Here is a 20,293-nt window from a genome sequence, read left to right as displayed (position 1 = left end):
GAGCGTCCCCACAGGGCCTCGGGCGCCTTTGTGGTATCAGCCTTCCCACCGAGGCTCTGGAGGCCTCAGAACAGCTGCACCAGGTCCTGGGTGTGCTCGCTTCGGGCTGGACATGGATACATAACCTCATGGGAGATTTTAACCCTGGCGGCTTTTGACCCAACCTCGCAGAAAGTACTTCTCTTCCCATCCTCCGAGATCTACTCTGAGCTTCCTCAACAGTGAGGGAGCACTTACTATATGCCGAACACTGAGTGAGTGCTTTATTCAGGTTAAGTGATTAACTCCTACAGCAAACCAATGACGGGGGCATTTGTATCAGCCCCATTTAAAAAACAATTTTTTAAAAAACATTTATTCATTTTTGGGAGACAGAGAGACATAGAGAGGGAAAGACAGAATCCGAAGCAGGCTCCAGGCTCCAGGCTCCGAGCTGTCAGCACAGAGCCTGATGTGGGGCTCGAACTCACAGACTGCGAGATCATGACTCGAGCCAAAGTCAGATGCTTAACCGACTGAGCCGCCCAGGTGTCCCGTATGAGCCCCATTTAAAAATGAAGAAACTGGGGCTCCTGGGTGGTTCAGTCGGTTGAGCGTCCGACTTCGGCTCAGGTCATGATCTCACAGCTTGTGAGTTGGAGCCCCGTGTCAGGCTCTGTGCTGACAGTTCAGAGCCTGTGACCCCTTCTCTCTCTGCCCCTAACCCACTCACATTGTGTGTCTGTCTCTCTCAAAAGTAAATAAACATTAAAAAAAAAAAATGAAGAAACCAAGATACAGATGGGTTAGACGTTAGTAACTGCTGGTAAGTGGCAGATTGAGGAGGCCAGCTCAGGCACTGTGATTCTGGAAGCCACATGTTCACCACGCACCACTGCCTCATTTTCCCAATGTTGTGTCCCCACCCTGTTCTCCACCACCCATGTTCCGTGGTAAACAGGCTGCTCTTCATCCTGGGCCTGTGCAGAAATCCCCCCCTCCCTTCTCTTTCCTGGTGGTCCCTGAGGGAAGTTGGGGGAGCCTGGGAGTCTGGCCCCTCCTGGTCGGCACTCTTCCAGCTCCTCAGGACCCCTTGGATGTTTGCTTTCCACGTACTCCCACACCCTCCCCTCCTTTGAGTTGTGCACCTTGACTTTTCTCCCCTCCCTCCCCCCTTACTGACATCCTGGCCATCCCTGCATTCCTCAAAGACCTTGGGACCCGCCTCACGCTCCCCCCTCTCCCTCAGGCCCCACCATCCCTGCATCTCCCTGAGACAGTTGTCCAACGCATCGGTCTCCAAGCGCCTTGTTGCTCAGCTCCAGTGGCGGTTCATAGCAATTTTGGCCCGTTTCCTGGGCGCCCCCACGCACCAGATGCTGAATGAGGGCTTTACCTGCAATAGCACCGTATTTCTTGACAACATTTCTACGAGGAGGGCATTTGTTCTCGTTGACAGATGAGGAAACAGATCATCAGACAGGTTTAGGGACTTGCCCATGGTGACATAGTGAATGGTGGAGGACATACTTGAACTTGGCTCCGTGCAGCCTCTCAGCCTCTCTCAACATGGCTGGAGCTGGAAACTTGCACATCGCACTCTGGCCACAGTCCTCACCCCTCTGAAATGGACAACCTCCATTTCAGAAAGAGCGTGTCCCCTCTCTTTCTCTCTGCCTCTTTCTCTGCTGTAATCTCTTCTCTTTAGAGCGTGCCATTCCCTCCATCTCTCCGTTTCCTCCCAAACCATTTCTCTTCTGAATCTTTGTCTGCAGTCAGAAGAAGGCACAAATATACCCCATCTTCAGAATATCCTGTCTGCCTTCCTCCCCATCTCTTCCCACACTTCCAGACCACTTGTGGGAGCTGCCTGCTTGCAGCCACCTCACTGCCCCCTGGATTCTGCCCTCACCCCTCCAGATTGTGGCAAATCCACAGTAGCCACCTGGGATTTGCACTTCCTGATCTCTTTTTGCGCTTGCTCGGGCTTCCGATCATGTCTCTTTGGGCTTCCAAACCACTGGTTCTCCCCCGCTTGTCCCCGGCATCTCCTTCCCAGCCTGCTTTAAGGGCTCCCCTCCCCCTAAATCGCCGATATTCTATTTTATAAAGGGAGGCATGGGGCCACATCTTGGCCCACAGCCCACACAAGCACTGTTTTGCTGATGGAAAGCTGTTGAATTCTGTAGAGCTGAAATTCTGTATAAATAGACACATTTACAACTTCCTGTCCATTTAGCTATCAATCATTCTAACAAAGGTAGTACTATTAATAACTTGCACATGTAGCAAGTCACAGCTTACAAAGTGCTTTCGCATGCCTTTCAGTATCCCTACCTATGTGCAATGAAAATATTTTTATGTCTGCACGGTATTAAACAGGCATCATTAAATTCGACTTACTCTGCCAAGGTGTTGGGGGTAGCATTATAAAGGAGCTGTGTTTTGCCGAAGAGTCCTTGCTTAAGGCCCCCTGGGTGTTGTTAACGGGGATAATGTCCCCAGTCCCCCATTTAGTTTTACTGGTGATCGGTAGGTTATTGATCCTTGGGACAGGGCCAAATGACCCTTGTTATTTTAATAACGTGTTCCTGCTAGGGCATTGGGAGAGACTAAGGGCCGACCACAAGATGTGGGGAACCTCCGTGCATACAGGTTGAGGCCCAACTACAGGATCTGAGACATTTGGATCAGGGTAAAGTGTAACCATACTGACCCAGTTTTTGAAAACCTGTATGGGTCATGCTTTCTCAAGGAGGCTTGAAAGCTTTAAACCAAGATGGCAAATGGTTGTGTCTTCTGTGCCAGTCCCCCTAGTTGGTAGAACCTGCTTGGAGTACTGTGTTGAGGGGGATCCTGAGACCAAGCCAAGGCTCCCGTGATCAGATGGTGTGATGTGCCATGGATGGGGAGGAGGACATGAGAGCACAGGCCACATCTTTGCCATAGCTGCTTCAAGCTGTCTTTGAGAGTGGAAGAACCGCCGGACAAACTGGGGCCGGCAAGGGAGCCAGGGAGCCAGTGAGGACAAGCCTTTGAGAGGTCGCCGCCATTTCACCAGACCCGGAGGCTGCCCTGCTTTGACTTGCTGGGACTTGACTTTGGAGTTGTCAAATTTCTGAGGCCAAAAGCCACATGGATAAGGATTTCCTGATGTCCCACAGCCCCTCAGCACCCAGCTGCTTGCTCACCCCACTTAAGTGGGCAGGGGCTGTCTGTGCTCTGTCTACTTTATCTTACACATTGTTTCTTGTCATGTCCTCACTGCTCAGGTGTCGTGGGAGGCTTTCTGGAATGGCTCATGTCTCTGGTGGGGAGTCCTGTCCCTCTCCTGCCCTTGACCCCTAACTTTCTCTGCCTGAGCCCTAGATCTGGGACGCACTCAACTCCTTTGACCTCTGGCTGGGTTTGGGGGCTCTCGGGCCTGTGTGGTGTCAGATGTATCCAACATAGCCAGGCTCGTTGCTGATCTGGCGTCATGGCGGAGAGCACAGAGCTTGAACTTGGCTCAAGCAGGTGCCTTCTCAGCAAGCAGGTTCTGTCACTTCGATGCCCAGTCACCATGGGGAGCAAGTTCTTCCTTCAGCACACACACACTTCACCTGAAACCCAACTCTTCAACCAAATGATATCCTGCCTCTTCTCCAGAATGTTGGCACGTTGGAATACGGTGTCAGGTTGTTATTGGCTAATGTTATGTTGCTGCCACACACAATTAGAGCAGGGAGAAAAACAGCACCCGCTGTCTCCAGCAAAGCAGTCCCTCTGACCCAGGTACTGTCGTGCTGCTTGTAAATACGGCACTGACCATGCTTTATGGGAAGTGTGGCATACAAGCTGCTGGGGAGTGCCAGAGCTATGTTCGAAACCTTCCCCAGAAGTGCACTCATATCTGCAGCTCACTTGGAAACGCGTTTTGGAAACTGCACTGACCAGTGGAGGGGGTGGGGTGGATGTGCGATAGAGCAGCAGGTAACACGCTAACGGTGGAGTGTGGGTGGCAAGCATATGGATGTTCACTGTACAATCCTTTCAACTTGGCTGCAGGTTTGGAAACTTTCATAATAAAATGGTGAGGGGGGGGAATTACCCTCGACAGTGACCCATTTTTAATTTGAAACAGGCTCTTGACCAGTGTGGCCCCTGAGGCTGGAGAGTGAAGGGGCTGTGCAGATTGGATCCATTTCATTCGGGAAGGCTTCCTGTGGTGGGTGGCTTTCTGCCTGCCAAGCCTTGAAACCTGCACTGTTCACAGACCGGGCTAGAGGAGGGGTCTGCAGCCGCCCTCCCGTGGGAGCCGTGCACTCTGCTGCCAGTGCCCTCCAGCCCCCTGCCCCCACCTTGTGTAACCCTTGAGTAGGTGTGCTGCCCTCTCCTGTACCTCACCTTCACATGCCAGCTCCTAGGCAGTTAGACTGCACCCAGCCTCCTGCTGGCTTTCCTCACCTTTCCCAGAGGGTTGCCATATGCCTCGGCACTTCGCAGGCAATGGGAGGGGGCTCTCGCCCGGCACAGTATCTGCTGAGGCTCTGAGCCTCGGTGCAAACAGAGAGGCTGTCTGGCCCCGGGAAGGTTGGGAGACTTAGTCGCTCTAGATGGCCTCCCTCCTGCCTGCAGATTCTAGGCACCACGGAGCCGACAGAGCAGGAGAGGGGGGGTGGGCAGGAAGTAAGTGGCCGGTGAAGAAGCTCTCTGGAGTTAGGTCCTGAACTAAATTGTGGGTCACATTCATTGGTGGTCTCACAGAAGGTGCTGGGATCCAGCTACTGGGATAACTGGCTCAGGTGTGGGAGTAAAATGCAAGGCCTCCACCTGTCTGATGCCCATCGCCCACTGCTGCGGTCTCCTGCTAGTATGTAACTGGCTGCGCAATGATACAGATTCTTGGTTCATTTTTTAAATTTACTTTTAATGTTTGTTTATTTTTGAGAGAGAGAGAGAGACAGAGCGTGAGTGGGGGAGGAGCGGAGAGAGAGAGAGAGACAGAATCTGAAGCAGGCTCCAGACTCTGAGCTGTCAGCACAAAGCCCAACACAGGGCTCAAACCCGCGAACTATGAGATCATGATCTGAGCCAAAGTAGGACGCTTAACCTACTGAGCCACCCAGGCGCCCCAATTCTTGGTTCTTTTAGTCTTAGCCTTAGCAAAATGTCATCAGGAAGGAAAGCATGCTGTCATAATAGTGTAAGGGAAATTTTGTAAAGTTAAGTGCCGTAGCGCTGCTTTCTGCCTCTGTTAGTGCAGAGGATCGAGAATCCATTGTCAGGCTTTTGGCGCTCTTGGAAGATGGCGCTCTCCATGCTTTTTTTTCCCTGAGCGACACATTCACTCACGCTGACACTTGTCCTCTGAGCCCAGTGAGCCTCTGCCCTTGACGCCTGCAAGGGGCATGCCCAGCCCCTTGCCCTCCTACAAAGGAGAGCAGGGCAATCTTCCACTGGTTGTCCACCTGCTTAGGGCCTACTCTGCTGTCTTTCCTCCAGAGAGGCAGTGGGCGCTGGGGTTCAGACTCCCTGGTGTGAGTCCTGACTCCACCACAGGCAGGTGACCTTCAACAAGCAGCTTCATCTCTGTGTCTCATCTGCGGCAGCTGTGATGTGAGGGAGGGAACAGTCCCTGCCACATGGCCCCGTTGTAGAAACTGCTCAAGTTTATGCTGCAAAGCCTGATGTGTATATAGGGAGTGCTGTTCAATTAGCCACTGCTGACCTTGGCACCTGTGCCCGAATCATCCCACTCGGGGCTACGGCTCTGAGGCCGGAGCCAGAATTCAGCATCACTGCACGCCGTGGCTGTAATAAATTACCACAGAGTTAGTGGCCTTTAACAACATGGATTTATTCTCTTGAATTCTGGAGGTCTGGGCTAAAGTCACCGGGCTGACTGGGCCATACTCCCTCCGAGGCTCTCGGGAGGATCCATGTCCTTGCCATCTCCAGCTTCTAGAGCTGCATTCCTCACATTCTTTGGCTCTGTGGCCTCTTCCTCCATCTTCAAAGGCAGGAGCTAGCATCTTGCTTCTGTTGTCCTATCACCACTGTGGTCCAGTCTCCCTCTGTCTTCGTCCTCTAGGGACCCTTGTGATGGCATTGGGGCCCACCTGGAGAACCTAGGAGAACCTCCCATTTCAAAATCCTTCACCTAGTCATATCTGCAGGAGGTAACATTTACTCTGGGGATTTGGAAGCGGACATATTTGGTGGCCATTCTTCACATGACAACTGAGACAGGAAGAAACTCTCTGGGGTCATGGTCCTGTGGTGTTACTTGGTCAAATTCTGGACCAACGTAGAGCACCACCCCAGACCTAGCTGGGCCACACAAGCTGCCCGGCCCCCTGCTATGCAAGCATGTGGGCTCTAGGCCCTCTCTGTCTGCCCAAACAGAGTTGGAGGGCACAGTTGTATTGGCTCCCCATTGTCTTGGTGCAAGGCAGACGCTGGGTGGTTGGTTATGTGTTCATGCAGGCAGGCGCTGATGTGCTGTGTGTGTCCCTTTAGGCCACGGCGAGTGTCACTGTGGAGAATGCAAGTGCCACGCAGGTTACGTTGGGGACAACTGTAACTGCTCAACAGACATCAGCACATGCTTGGCCAAGGATGGCCAGATCTGCAGCGACCGTGGGCACTGTGTCTGTGGGCAATGCCAGTGCACAGAGCCAGGAGCTTTTGGGGAGACGTGTGAGAAATGCCCGACTTGCCCAGATGCCTGCAGCACCAAGAGGTAATGGCACCCTCACTCCCGCTTCTCACCCCAGACCAGGCCCATCTTTCAGCCTGTCAGCCCTTGCGGCCGGCCCACCTCTTAGTCCCCATCCCCCGCATTTTCCACTGCCCAGCCTTTTCTGGGGAGCTAAACTCATACGAACATTAACTAAACTTTAACTGTATATTAAAATAGTGTCTTTGAAACACTGGTAGGAACCAGTGTTTCAAAGACACTATTTTAATATACAGTTAAAGGGGATTTTGTAAGAAAATAAAAACAGAACCAAAAAAAAAAAAAAAAAAAAGACTGTTATTCTATTCCCCAACTTAGAAGTTACCAGATCACTGAATTAATTTCAACTGGTTTGGGTACCAAAATAGTGGCTTCTCAGAGCCTTTTGAGTGCTATTGAGTATTTCACAGGGGGATGTAGTATGCTTCTGTTTTTCAAACAAGTTGGATCCCCTCCCCGACATTAACATTTCCCAAATAATGTTTCACAGGACACCGTATGGCAAATGTTGCTTGGAACAAAACATAATCAGAACATGGATCAGATAGGAGGGCATTCGACCTAGATAAGACATGCCAGAAACAAACCACAATGGCTTTTGAATTTTCTGCTCCATTTATACAGATAATGGAACGCTGGCCCTGCACTGCAGCTGAATGCAGAGATTGTCTGGACAGTGGGCACCGCGCCTCCACTGACTCAGCCACGGGGTCACGTTCTCCATGCTGACCTCCCCGCAGCTCTGCCCTTCCCCCTCTGCCAGAGTGCGAATGGGCGGGAATTAAAGGGATCCAGGAGCTATGCCATCAGGAAGGCATGAGTGACCGTTTCTCTTGAATTTTGCTAAAGGAACAGCTGTGTCATCATCATCCACGCTAGGGGGCCCGGCGTGAGGGAAACAGGCACAGATAATCAGAAACAAATAATAGTACAGACGTCGTTTCTCTTGGGCTGGGGAACGCAACTGTGCAATTTTCTTTTGGCAGATTTCCCCTCCACATGTCTGGCTTGGGCTGATAAAGAAAGGAGTTCATGCTCTCCGAGCCTGCCTTGGCTGCTGGTCGGTCCTTGCTCAGAAATGTTCTGGGTGGCACAACCCCTACTTGGATGTTTGCCTCAAATAATCCAGGCGTGGGTAATTGAAAGCTGGCTGTAGATCGAGAGACAAGATAGACAGGACCAGATTTTATTTTGTGTAATTGGAGAAGAGCCGGGGAAAGGGAGGGAGAAGAAAAGCAGACCCACTTTAGACCTGCTAAGAGTGGAGAAATGACAGAAATCCAAATAGCAACGTCCCAGGGGAGGAGGGTAGGATCCTGGATCTGGAGCCCAAGTAGCTGGGGCCGTGTGAGCGTGGAATCACAGCCATCACCCACGTTTTATGACGGAGCGGGGCGCGCTCCCCCAGCTCCTCTCGCAGAGCTGTTTCGGGCTGTCCTTGGGACACACGAGGTTAGCGGAGGGAGGGGGGCAAGCTAGGACAACACACATGGAATCAATAAAAGTAGATCAAGCCCGTTTCTTCCATTCCCCTCGAGCAGCAAGGCAATGCAGTTTTGGCGTAGGTCAGTTAAAAGGCCCGACAACATTAGCTTTAGGTCAAAAGGGCACAACAACCGTAGCTTTAAATGTTTAAAGCATTCATTTCCGAGAAGAAACAGTATCTGATAATTTGTTATCCATTAAGCAATACTAACGACACAAGGAGAGCAAAGAGATGCCATAAGGAAACCTCACTATTCCTTTTTCTTTATCTCTGGGCCACACTGATGCTCTCTGTTTCTTTCAAAGCCTAGTTGCAACTTCTTTTTTTTTTTTTTTTAAACACATTCCCTTTGAAAGTGACTTATGTGATGTTTTTCTACTTGTTGGTTTGCCAAGAACCACCAGGTTTTGAATGCCTTGTCTTCCCCACCCTCCCCACTTGGGGTTTCAGAACAGCCAGTCTCCACTTTCTAGAACTAACCAAACATACCCTTCACCTTGGGTGAGTTCACACTCAGGCTCAGCTGATTTCAATTAACAGGCTCTCTGAGTAAAGTCTCTCTCAGCAACTTGTTTGTTTAAAAGGCCAGACTTATTTTAACACATGACTACAATATATCACAAGTTTCAGCCCAGTATGTGGAGCACACAAGTTAGACTGATAAATCCACATGGATAATTAGGGAACGTTTCCTGGAAGTGGCCCTGTGGTTTAATGTGGTTTAATAACAACGGTTGCAGTTGGAAGGCTGGCGAATCCTCGCTGAGAGGAGGGTCAGCTTGGGGGTCACTTGTGGTGTGCTAATCCCAGAGGCCGGAGAAAGGGCCAGAGCTAAACCGCCCCTTCCTGGCCTGCAGCCAAGTCTCAGTTGTCTGCACTCTGGGACTCTGGCCTCAGGGGAAATGCAAACATTACCAACTTGTTTGTAACTCCAGAATGTTTCTATGGAGTGTTCCAGGAGAGTGGGATGTTATGGCCAATTCTGGGGTAGCTGCATTCCTTTTTTTTTTTTCCTTGTTTATTTATTTTGAGAGAGAGCGAGAGAGCGCAAGCCGGGGAGGGGCAGAGAGAGAGAGAGAGAGACCCAAGCAGGCTCCAAGCTGTCAGTGCATGAGCCTGATGTGGGGCTGGATCTCATGAATCATGAGATCATGACCTGAGCCAAAATCAAAAGTCCAAACGCTCAACTAACTGAGCCACCTCGGCACCCCTGAATTCCTAAGAAAGTCCTGCCTGCTTTCCTCCCCAACGTTCAGAAAGGGAAGTGAGGACTTGGGAGGGGCTTACCGAGAGGCAGGGCACTGGGTGCTGGAGCTGCGGCCACAGCGTCTCATGGCCCTGCTGTCTCCCCTGGCCTCAAAGGGGGGCGCTTGAAGTGCTGTCCAGCTCCTTTCCAGTTCTGCTGCTCCCCTGAAGTTTCTCCCCTGGAAATCTAGTAACTGGCCTCAATCTCAAGGAATTAAAAAAACAGATGATGGTAATTCAGGCCGTGCATCGTGGTTGTACATCCCTCTACATTTTTGCCAGAGAGCTTTCCAGACACATAACCTCACTGGTCCCCATGGGCCTATGGGTAAGCAGAGTGGCCATCCCCCGGGTCACTGTGGCTCTGTGGTATCAGCACCTGTGTTCCACAGATTCGGCCCTTGGGCCCTAACCCAGTCTCAAGGAAGCCCCTGCTTCTGGGGCAGCCACCCCCATCGCCACCGGGCACCATCACCCCACTAAGTCCCTGAGAATTAACTGTCAGCTGGTTGTCTTGCCCAGCCCGCTCCTCCCTGGGGTTCTGTTTGTGCTCCCCCATCCCACAGTCCCCCAGAGGGGTCGGGCCCCTCTCCCACCACTGCAGGCATCACAGACCTTTTGTGAAAGCTTTGCTTCTCTGGCCCCACAGCCTCGGGATTCTGTTCTCACTGATGTAAAGTGAAGGTAGATGGGGACTGTCTGGAACTGGGTTTGACTATGGGAAGTAGGGTACTGATCCTTAATTGAGCATTTTACGTAAGCATTTTTACACAATAACAATATCTGACTTAAACTGTGCACCTGAGGTGGGAGGAGAAGGGGCTCAAAACGAGACTTTTTGGCTCCTAACCCAATTTCTCCAGAAGGCCCCTGTTGAAATGTGGGTTTCCTGGAAGGAGACTGCCACCCTGTAGCCTCTACCAGAGTCTAGTGTAGACCAACTCATAGAGGGTAGAACCCTCCAGGCAGGCTCCATCTGGGAGGGAGAAGGGCTCCAGGACAATGGTTCACAACCCTCACTGTGTGAATCTGAATCCAGAAGCCCAGGCTCTGCCCCAGAGGTGTGGATCCCATTGGTGTGGTCAGGCCCTGGAGATGGTATTTTCTAGAAAGCCTCCTGGAGAGTCTAATATGTGGGAGGGTTAAGGGCCCTGCCCTGGCAGTGATCCCCTAGTAGGAATCCTGGGAAATGGGGCAATTTGGCAGCATTAAGCACTGGCCAGGGGGGTGTGAGGACCCCTCTATGAGGCCAGGAACCCCATTTTTTTAATCACTCCAAAGTTTCCTGCTTGGAGCAGACTCTTCAAAGGCATGTGATACAGCTGAGTGAAGATGGGTTTGGCTCCTGGTATCAGAAATTGAATGGTTTCTGGGGCACCAGTCAGTTAAGTGGATGACTCTTGATCTCAGCTCAGGTCTTGATCTCAGAATCATGAGTTCAAGACCCAGCATGGAACCTACTTTAAAAAAAAAATGGGAAAGTCTCTAACCTGCAACTTGATGTGTAGACCAGGCATGCCTCTAAACTCACATGTTTCTCCAAGAACCCTTGGGCAACCAGAGGCCAGCAGAAACACTGACTGAGGCCAAAAATCTGAAGATAGGGTGAAGTAGAACCTTCAAGGGCCCAGGCCCAGCAGAAGAGTGGGCAGTGCACCCCTGGGAGCTCAGTTACCTGTGGGGAACCACCGCACAGCATCTAACACCCTCGTTTATTGCCTCTTTTCCAAAGAGACTGTGTTGAGTGCTTGCTACTTCACGTGGGGGACCCGGCCGACAACCAGACCTGCCAAAACCTGTGCAAGGATGAGGTGATCACGTGGGTGGACACCATCGGTGAGTGTGTCCAAGCGGCCCTGGGTAACTGTTCCCTTTTGTATTGTGGTAGACACCTTGAGGCTTCCTCCTCTGTGGAGACCATCGATTCTCAGGGCCACCTGGTAGGGAGCAGGGTGGTTCTAGTCTGGAGTTGAGAAGCATGACGTCAGTGTCCTGGATACTACTGTTGGGTCCCTGGGCTCTCTGGGGTGTAAGACTTCTTGTTCATAACTTTCTGCACCATCACTGGAGCCCCATCTTAGTCACATCTCCCAGGCTCTCGGAGAAGTTGGTATATTAGTTAGGACAAGTCATGTTAGCTGCTATAACAAATCCCAGACCTCAGTGACTTAACTAAATATAAGTCACTCACTGAGAGTCCATTGAAGACTTTTTGGTTGATAAGGCCTTGGTTGATAAGGTCATTCAGGAAACCAGGCTCCCTCTACCTGAAGGTTCTATTCTCCTCAAGGTCCCTGGAATCCTCTCCACTCAGTCAGCAAATGGGGGAAGACAGTGAGGGATCACGTGAGATGCTGTTATCGGCCAGGCCTGGAAATGGTGCTCACGACTCCAACTCAGTTGTTTGGACACATTTAGATGTAAGGGTCGCTGGGAAATGTAGTCAAGTCGTGTGCCCAGGAGGCAGGGAAACCCTGTTTGATGAATGGCTGCCTAGTCTTTACCACATTGGCCTCAGCCTGGTGTGGCTCTCATGATGCTGCAAGGCATCAGAAGGGGCAGGGGTCTCGTGTGGCCTAGATTGCACAGTGATCCCAGCACTGGGATTGAGTGCTGTCCCAACTGTCCCCCCGGCAACAGGCACCTGTTCCTGCAGCTGTCGCTCACTCCTTGTTCTGTTATCTTTCGTGGCAGATCACATTTTAGGGTTCTTCTCATTCTGACCTCTCCAGTTTGACTCCATCCATCCAACCCTTTGCTTTACCTGTGAACAAATGGCTAGAAGTCCATTCTGAGTGGGAGCCCACAGGGTGGCTCAGACAGAGGTGCACAGACCTTTGTGTTTCACCCTTTCTGGGATGCCTCCATCCCTTTACTAGTACAGACATTTCTGTCCAGGCTGAGGAGTTTCTAAATGCAAATCACATATCTTAGCCCCGTATGCACGTGACCGGCTTTGGAAGTGGTCTGGAGCACTATAATTACACCGAATCAAAGTGCCCCTATGTCAGAACCCTCATACAGTGTGGTGGTAGTGTAGATTTGTGCATCTACTTAGAAAATGGTCTGGCAGTTCCCCGCAAATTAAATGGAGTTACCGCACAATTCAGTAACATCACTCCCGGGTATATACACAAGAGAACTGAAAACACGTCAACACAAAAACTTGTGCACAAATGTTCATAGCAGCTTTATTCATTAGAGTGAAAAATGAGAACCAACCCAAATGTACATGAACTGATGAATGGAAAAATAAAATGTGGTACATCCATACAGTGGAAAAAGGAATGGCGTCCTGATGCACACTGCAAGAGAGATGACTCTTGAAAGTACTATGCTATGTGTGAGAAGCCACACGGAAAGGATATATATCGTAGGATTCCATTTATGTGAAATGTCCAAAATAGGCAAAAGCACAGAGACAGGAAATAGATTGGTGGTTGTCAGGGCTGGGAGAGAAGGGAACTGGGGCTGAGCGCTAACAAAGATGGTGTCTGTTTGGGGTGACGGACATGTTCTGGAATTGGATGGAATAGTTACACAACATTGTAAATATACTAAAGCCACTGAATTATACATTTAAAATGGTGAGGCGGGGCGGGAGGGGAACAAGACTGTGTACCATGAAAGGGATTCTGCCTCTGAGGCTCCCTTGCTAGCAGCCTTGCCCTCTACCTTGACCTCAGCTGCTGCAGGCTCCCAGCCCCTGCCTTCTCTCTTGGTCCTGACTCACCCCCTCTGTAGACGTCCCTGGTTCTGACCGACCGCTGTGGCCACATGAGGCTCCCGAGTATGTTGAGTCATGCATTCAGCCTGCACTTGTTCGTTGAGCATCTCCTGCGTGCCGGGGCTTGTGTTAGACCAGGGGAGCCGGTCGGGAGCCTACCGAGTCTTGTCTCGTGGCCATTTTCCTGCCACCGTGTCTGCTTGGTGCTTCAGGACTGGCTCACAGCAAGTTCTGCCCGCAGACCTGGGGCAGTGCCCGCCACTCCCCAGCCCCAACCGCCTGGGCGCACACAGTCGGAAGGAGATGCTGCCTTCCTGTGGCCCCCTGACTGAGGCCCTTGCTCTGAGCTGTTATGCACAGCTGCCTCTCAGTGTAATCCTCAGTGAGAAGCTTTCTGTTCAGATTCACTGTTTATCCTCCTTTCTTCCTTCTCTCGGCTTTCTTCATACACATACACTCACCCAGGCCAGGCTTATGGATGGGGCCTAGGAGAAAAAGTCCAGGATTTCCCATGTGATAACCACACTAATTTGTCTGGTTCCAGGTTAAAACTCCTTTGAGCAGGGGCGCCTGGGTGGCTCAGTTGGCTGAGCCTCTGACTTCGGCTCAGGTCACGATCTCACAGTTCATGAGTTTGAACCCCACATTGGGCTCTCTGCTATCATGCAGAGCCCGCTTCGGATTCTCTGTCCCCCTCTCTCTCTGCCTCTCCCCTGCTCACGCTCGCTCTCAAAACAAAACAAAACAAAACAGAACAAAAACAACCAAAAAAACCCTCCTTTGAGCAACAGGGTCACAAAGGCAAGAGCTAAAAAGCATTTCACGCCACAACATCAATCCACAGCTGTTTTTCAGGACCAATTGGCCATTGCTGAACAATGTCCCCTTTGCTTTCCTCTTCCCTGCTCCTTTTTCCTCCTAGAGATCAGTCTAACCCTTCCCCAGAGAAGCCTTGGAGTGCAGGTGACATCTGGACAGGGGATTATGAGTCCATCATGTTGGGTTAACGGCATGTGGGGACAGGTGGGCACTGCTCCCTAGAAGAGTGGAGCGGGTGGTCTGGGCTCAGCCCTGGCCTCGGGCGCTGGCCCGTGGCATCTGTGGGTGAGGCACCACGACAGGTGCCCAGCTCTTGTCCAGACGTCCTCGTCATCCTTGGGTCCTTTTGGTTTTACACCCTACCAAAGAGCTGCTGATGCTTGGCCACTACAGCTGGCTCTCAGCCAAGTGGACTCAACTGTGAACTCTCAGGCCCCAAAGGGCATCGGAATGGCTCCTTCTTTTCTGTGTCCCTTTAATGTCCAGGGCACTTCCACTTACCAACCTCGCCTCCAAGCATAATGCCTTCTTCCGTTTCACATCGCTCCCAGCAAACACTCTGGGGGGGCTCTTGCATTCCCCAGGGAGTCCTCACCATTCAGGGGATTCGTGTTCCCAGAGCAATTCAGATTCCGTGCTGGGCCCACGTTCTTCACGTGAGAAACCCGAACTCATTTGTGAAGGCCCAGCCTCCGCTTCATGCCTCCCTGCACCCCCTTTCCTAACTGAGGTGCTTGACTCCCCACCCTGTCCATCAGCACACTGGGTTGCTCCGAGAGGACACTTGTACCTGGTTTTCTTCCAGTGAAAGATGACCAAGAGGCTGCGCTTTGTTTCTACAAAACCGCCAAGGACTGTGTCATGATGTTCGCCTACACAGAGCTCCCCAGCGGGAGGGCCAACCTGACAGTCCTCAGGGAGCCAGGTGGGTGAGGGCCGGCTCTGTTCCCCCTGGGAGCTCGACTTCTGATACCTTTCCCTGCTCTAGGCTTGTCGCCCTTCCGTCCTCACTGGCTTTCCAAACTCCAGAGAGACAAGGGTCACAATTCCGTATAAAGACCGGGATCTAAGGCCACCCCTACCCAGTTCCTGGAGTTTGGAAGAAAGACGATGTACACCTGGGGACCCACTGCCGGGCAGAGCTCTGGAGGTCACGGCATGGAGGCACGGGAGTTATAGTGTCTCATCTTGGAAAAGACGGAGCACAGGGGTAGAAGTGGCCATAGCACACATTTCACCTACACGGCTGACGCTGATGGCCGTGAGCAGCTACAGGCTCTGCAGGGGGTGTGCGGCGGGGGGGGGGGGGGTGGTGGCGTGGACGGTCAAGGCTGGGCAGGCCATCTGGGTACACACACACACACAGCCCTGGAGGGGCAGCTGCACTTGCCACCGTGAAGTCCAAGAAGGGCAGACAGGGCTCTGGGTTAAACTGCCATGCTCAGCTCCTGGGCCACTGAGGAGGCCAAGCCTTAGTGCAGACATTGATAATTCTGCCTCATGCTTTGGACCCTGGGACTAATGGCCTTTTGCTTTGGAGTAATTAGGGTTTCTAGTATGACCCCTTTTATGCTTCCCTGGAGGGGGACAGGGGCGAGGAGAAAAGGTTTTGCTCCCTTCAATTTACAGCCTTGCAAACTGTTTTTCCAAATTGAGCCAGACCACATAATACGCCTTCTCTGGGCCAGCGGCAGAGGAAGTGCTGTGGTACCAGCCCAAGATGCATGCCTGTAAGAATGAGGCTTTGTTTCCAAGCGCTGTCTTTGTGGTTCTTTGAAAATAAGCACATTCGCTCCAAAGGGCCACACTCTGGGGTTACAAACGTTGGCTGGCCTCCAGCCCAGCCCTTGTGGATACGGCTTCATGAAACCTCCTGCCTGCCCAGTCTGCCTCTGAAACCATTTACATGGAGGCTGAGACACATCAAGTCTGGAGAGCGGAGAATGGGCCAGGCCGGCACACGTACACTCATGTAAGGGGAGGTGCTGCTGAGCACACAGTGCACCATGGCGTCTGGGAGAAAGGGGGGCGGCCACCAAGGGTCTCTTCTACATGTGGCATTGGAACAGTCACCATCCCTCTTTGACTCTTCCCCTTTGTGTGCATTGGAGAAAATTTCCAGCACCCCCAGGTCTCCCAAAAGCAGCATGAGGATCTAAGAGAGAAGAGAGGGAAGGTGTTTGGTAGAAGGTGGAAGGAAGAGAGGCGCACCTGTTGTTCCAGATAGGCCTGACATTGTGGGGGAGGGGGTAGGGATGCTATTCTAGTGGCTTTGCTCATGGTTTCTCCTGGTCCCCTCCAGAGTGTGGAACTGCCCCCAATGCCACGACCATCCTCCTGGCTGTGGTTGGCAGTATCCTCCTGATTGGGATTGCGCTCCTGGCCATCTGGAAGCTGCTCGTCACCATCCATGACCGGAGAGAGTTTGCAAAGTTCCAGAGTGAGAGGTCCAGGGCCCGCTATGAAATGGTAAGCCAGTGGGGAGCCAGAAGTAAGAAAAAAAGTCAAGCTTAGAGATCTGGTTGAGGTCAGACAAGCTTTAAGGCCCACTAACATCTTTGGCATTGAAATCAAAGAGAGGTGGTGTGCACTCCATTCTAGAAGGTGAGAATGCACGGTCCAGAAGCACAGGGGGCTCTGTGTAGAGCCTCACACCAGACCTAGCTCAGGACTCTTCTAGGGAAGAGGCGCTTGATGCAGCCTCAGAGAAAGAGTCTGGACAGTCCTAGAGCGACTGCAGACTCAGTAAATGAACTCAAGTTGTTAGAGTCTATGATAGCATCCATTTGTGCGAGTCTTGTCTCCCCAAGCAAATTGCATGCTCCTGAAGGACTGAGCAGCACAGGGAGCAGCACCCCTGAATCCCCACTTAGTTTCTGTTAAAGTTGGAAGGAACTTCACAGACCATCTGGCCAAGCCCGTCTGAGAGAGAAAGAGGGAATCTTAGAGACAGGGAGGGTCCTTCCCAGGGCATGACATGTGGAGGCAGGGATGGTCCTGCAGGACGGGGCTGCCACTGCCTGCGTGCTCCGCCTTCCGGGGTGACTGACTGAGGAAGGGCCTCTGACCCCTAGAGTGTGTGTTCAAATGAATGGACACACACGTGTCCTCTTGCCTTCTGTGTTCTGCAGGCTTCCAACCCTCTGTACAGAAAGCCCATCTCCACACACACTGTGGATTTCACCTTTAACAAGTTCAACAAACCCTACAATGGCACAGTGGACTGACAGCTCCTCCGAGGAGGGCCAGAGGGGGCTGACGATAAGTCGGAGACTGATACGCCCTGGACAGCTGCTCGACTGGATCACAGCTCCCTAGAGGGACAAGCAAAGACACCTTCCTGTGAGCCTGGGCCAGGAGCCCATTGCCTGCACAGGAAGGCAGCCAGTGTTCCACCTGGCTTCTGGGCCACAGCCACACCAGGCCGCCACCACTCCAAGCCCAGGAAAGGCCTGGGACTTTGACACTCTCAGCTTTCCACACCACATCCAGCTTGCTGACTCGGGTGAGCTGCTGGGGGTCTAGGTTGTCTCTCCCTTCCAGGAAGGCTGAGCCTCCAGCCTGGCCAGAGGAGAAGGATCTTGGGAGTATCAGAGTGTGCAAAACCAACACGCGCTCTGGCTTTTGTCGTGTTGATCATTTTTGTACAAAATAAAAAGATCATGCATTTATGGTATAGTTCTGATTACTGCGAATTATCTGCCTGATGTCTGTCCTTGCACAGGGGTGTTGGTGATGGGATTATTGAGATGCCTGCCGAAGGCACATAGTTGCAGATGTCAGTTTTCCAATTCTGCCTGTGTTTGTTTAGTACTTTTGTAATGAAAGGGGAAAAGATTGGGATTGAAAGTAAAGATTAAACAAGACTTTGTGTTTGCCTGACGCTCTCTGTCACGCGCGTATTCCTATCCTGACGTGGTTTTAAGTGGTGCCCCGGTGGGGGGTTGAAAAGGCTGTGTACTTCCTCCGGGGACCCAGCAAGAGCCAATTCCCTATTCCAGACCAGGGCTCTTCAAACAGGGCCTCATGGGATGCCCGAGGGAGACCTAAGCCTATGCCTTTGGACCCTCCCAGTTTTGGTTAAAAGGAAGACTTCCAAGCTAGAAATTGTGAAAACCACACTGGCCTGCCTCCCCTGTTTCAAGGTGCTGAGGCTGGAAATGGATTGTGCACGTAAAGAAAGGTCAAGATGTGATTTCCACAAATAGTCACTCTCTACACCTTAGTAAGAACAGGAAGCATCTGGGTGGCTCAGGTTGAGTGTCTGACTTTGGCTCAGGTCATGATCTCGCGTTGCGTGGGTTCAAGCCCTGCGTCGGGATCTGTGCTGACAACTCGGAGCCTGGAGCCTGCTTGGATTTTGTGTCTCCCTCTCTCTCTGCCCCTCTCCTGCTCACGCTCTCTCTCAAAAATGAATAAATGTTAAAAGAAAAAAAAAAGAACAGTGCCTACCCCACTCAATTCCTATGTCCCAACCAGGCCTAAAGCACAAAACCCATTTCAGCTTTTTTTTTTTCCCTGTAGACCCCTGAAGTTCCCTTAGGTTCCCATATCTGAGATAGAAGGGACCTGACAAATTATCTGATCCTATCCCCTATTTATGTAAGAGGAAGCTGTGAGAGAGGGGCAGTTGCTTGCCCAGACACGTGTCAGGAGGTCAACTGATGACAGCCAGAGTGTTGGCCTCCTAATACCTGCTCTTTCTTGTAGGATGTCTTTCACTGACCAGTTTTTTTTGCTCTTGGCATCACTTCAGGGCTATTAGGCTTTCATTCCAAATTCATCTGTTCTCAGCCTTGGACCAAATTCCCCTTCCTTCATTTTTAAAAAATGTTTATTATTTACTTTTGAGAGAGAGAGTGCACACGTGTGCGAGCTAAGGAGGGGCAGAGAGAGAGGGGGACAGAGGATTGGAAGGGGGGTCTGCTCTGATAGCGTCCAGCCGGATGTGGGGCTCGAACTTATCAACTGTGAGATCATGACCTGAGCTGAAGTTGGACACTCAATCGACTGAGTCACCAGGGCGCCCTGTACCGTTCTTTCATTTTGGCAAACACTAAGACAAGTGTCTGTCAGTAAATAGGGCCTATCACCTGGGGAAAATATGGACGGATTCTGAGTTTCCTTTGTTCTGTGTAGTTAGGATGAAACAGAGGCCTCGTGACTTGGTGAAGCTGCCTTAAAACCTTTTTGTAGTAAGTCCAAGTGTAAATAAATATATAAAATAAATGCATAAAATGGTGACTTTGAGATTCTAAATTGAGAAAAATATGATTTTGGAAGAAATTGGGTTTCTCTTCTGTTCAATTGTGGTTTCCTGGCGACAATCATCAACTTGTTGAAAGTCTTATTTTCTATCAGGCAGTTCTGTAAGGGCACTCAGTTCCTGAGCCCCACACTCTAAAGGATTACTTGCTCCTGGCGTCCACCTGACAGAGAAGTTAGGTCTATTTCATCTGTGACACCCACCGCTAGTGTGGGAGCCAGCTGCTCACAGCGCCCTGCTGCCCCCTGCTGGAAGCTCCTGGGACTAGCTATTTGGAGACCTGACTACTGACATTCTGACCCACTCCGTGATTCTTTTTTTTTTTTTTTTTTTTTGTAGTGTTTATTTATTTTTGAGAGAGAGAGAGCATGAGCAGGGGAGGGGCAGAGAGAGAGCAAGACACAGAATCAGAAGCAGGCTCCCGGTTCTGAGCTTGCAGCACAGAGCCTGACGTGGGGCTTGAACCCACAAACTGTGAGAACATGACCTGAGGGAAGTTGGAGGCTCTACTGACTGGGCCACCCAGGCGCCCCCCAATTTGTGATTCTTATTCCTTTCCTTAGGCGGTGTGTCCATGCTGGTACCCTGCCCCGCCCCCACACATAGGCATCACCACCAGCACTCCTCCATTAATACAAATAATGGAGCAGGAGCTGGGGGTGGGCAGATGGTCGCTGCCCTTTTGCCATTGCTGCGAAAGCACACAGATGGGAGTTCTCATGATTGCAGAGGGACCTGCAAAGAGCACCTGGCAGTCTCTGGAAAAGCTTCTCCTGGTATCTGGTTGGAAAGATGGTCAGGGATGCACTTGTTGGAAAGGAGGGGTGGGGGCTATTTGCCTTTGTAATTAATCTACACTGACTTAATATAGGTTTTCAAATGGTGCTTATCTTTATTGACTGATTTTAAACAACTTTTTCTAATCGCAAAAGTAATGCATGGAAAAGATGGAAAAATATAAAGATATCATAGAGAATCTTTTATAATTATACCAAGCAGGGGTAACTACTCCAGCTTTTGGTGTATGACTTCAGTCTTTTTCTGTATGTG

At 51.2% G+C, this 20,293-nt stretch overlaps 1 protein-coding gene across 1 annotated transcript in view; it reads left to right on the top strand.

The window, feature by feature from the left end:
* Positions 1-17,843, top strand: part of ITGB5 (integrin subunit beta 5) — a 121,438-nt gene extending 103,595 nt beyond the window's left edge. The window contains exons 11-15 of the mRNA XM_049629447.1: positions 6,481-6,703; positions 11,164-11,267; positions 14,783-14,902; positions 16,280-16,446; positions 17,109-17,843. Of these exons, the coding sequence (XP_049485404.1) occupies positions 6,481-6,703; positions 11,164-11,267; positions 14,783-14,902; positions 16,280-16,446; positions 17,109-17,204 (710 nt within the window). The 3' untranslated portion in view covers positions 17,205-17,843. The remainder of the gene's footprint in view (positions 1-6,480; positions 6,704-11,163; positions 11,268-14,782; positions 14,903-16,279; positions 16,447-17,108) is intronic.
* The last annotated feature ends 2,450 nt before the right edge of the window (positions 17,844-20,293 follow it).

Source organism: Panthera uncia, chromosome C2 (genome assembly GCF_023721935.1).
Source record: "Panthera uncia isolate 11264 chromosome C2, Puncia_PCG_1.0, whole genome shotgun sequence".
In the NCBI taxonomy this organism is placed as follows: Eukaryota; Metazoa; Chordata; class Mammalia; order Carnivora; family Felidae; genus Panthera; species Panthera uncia.
This window is presented reverse-complemented; position numbering and strand designations above follow the sequence as displayed.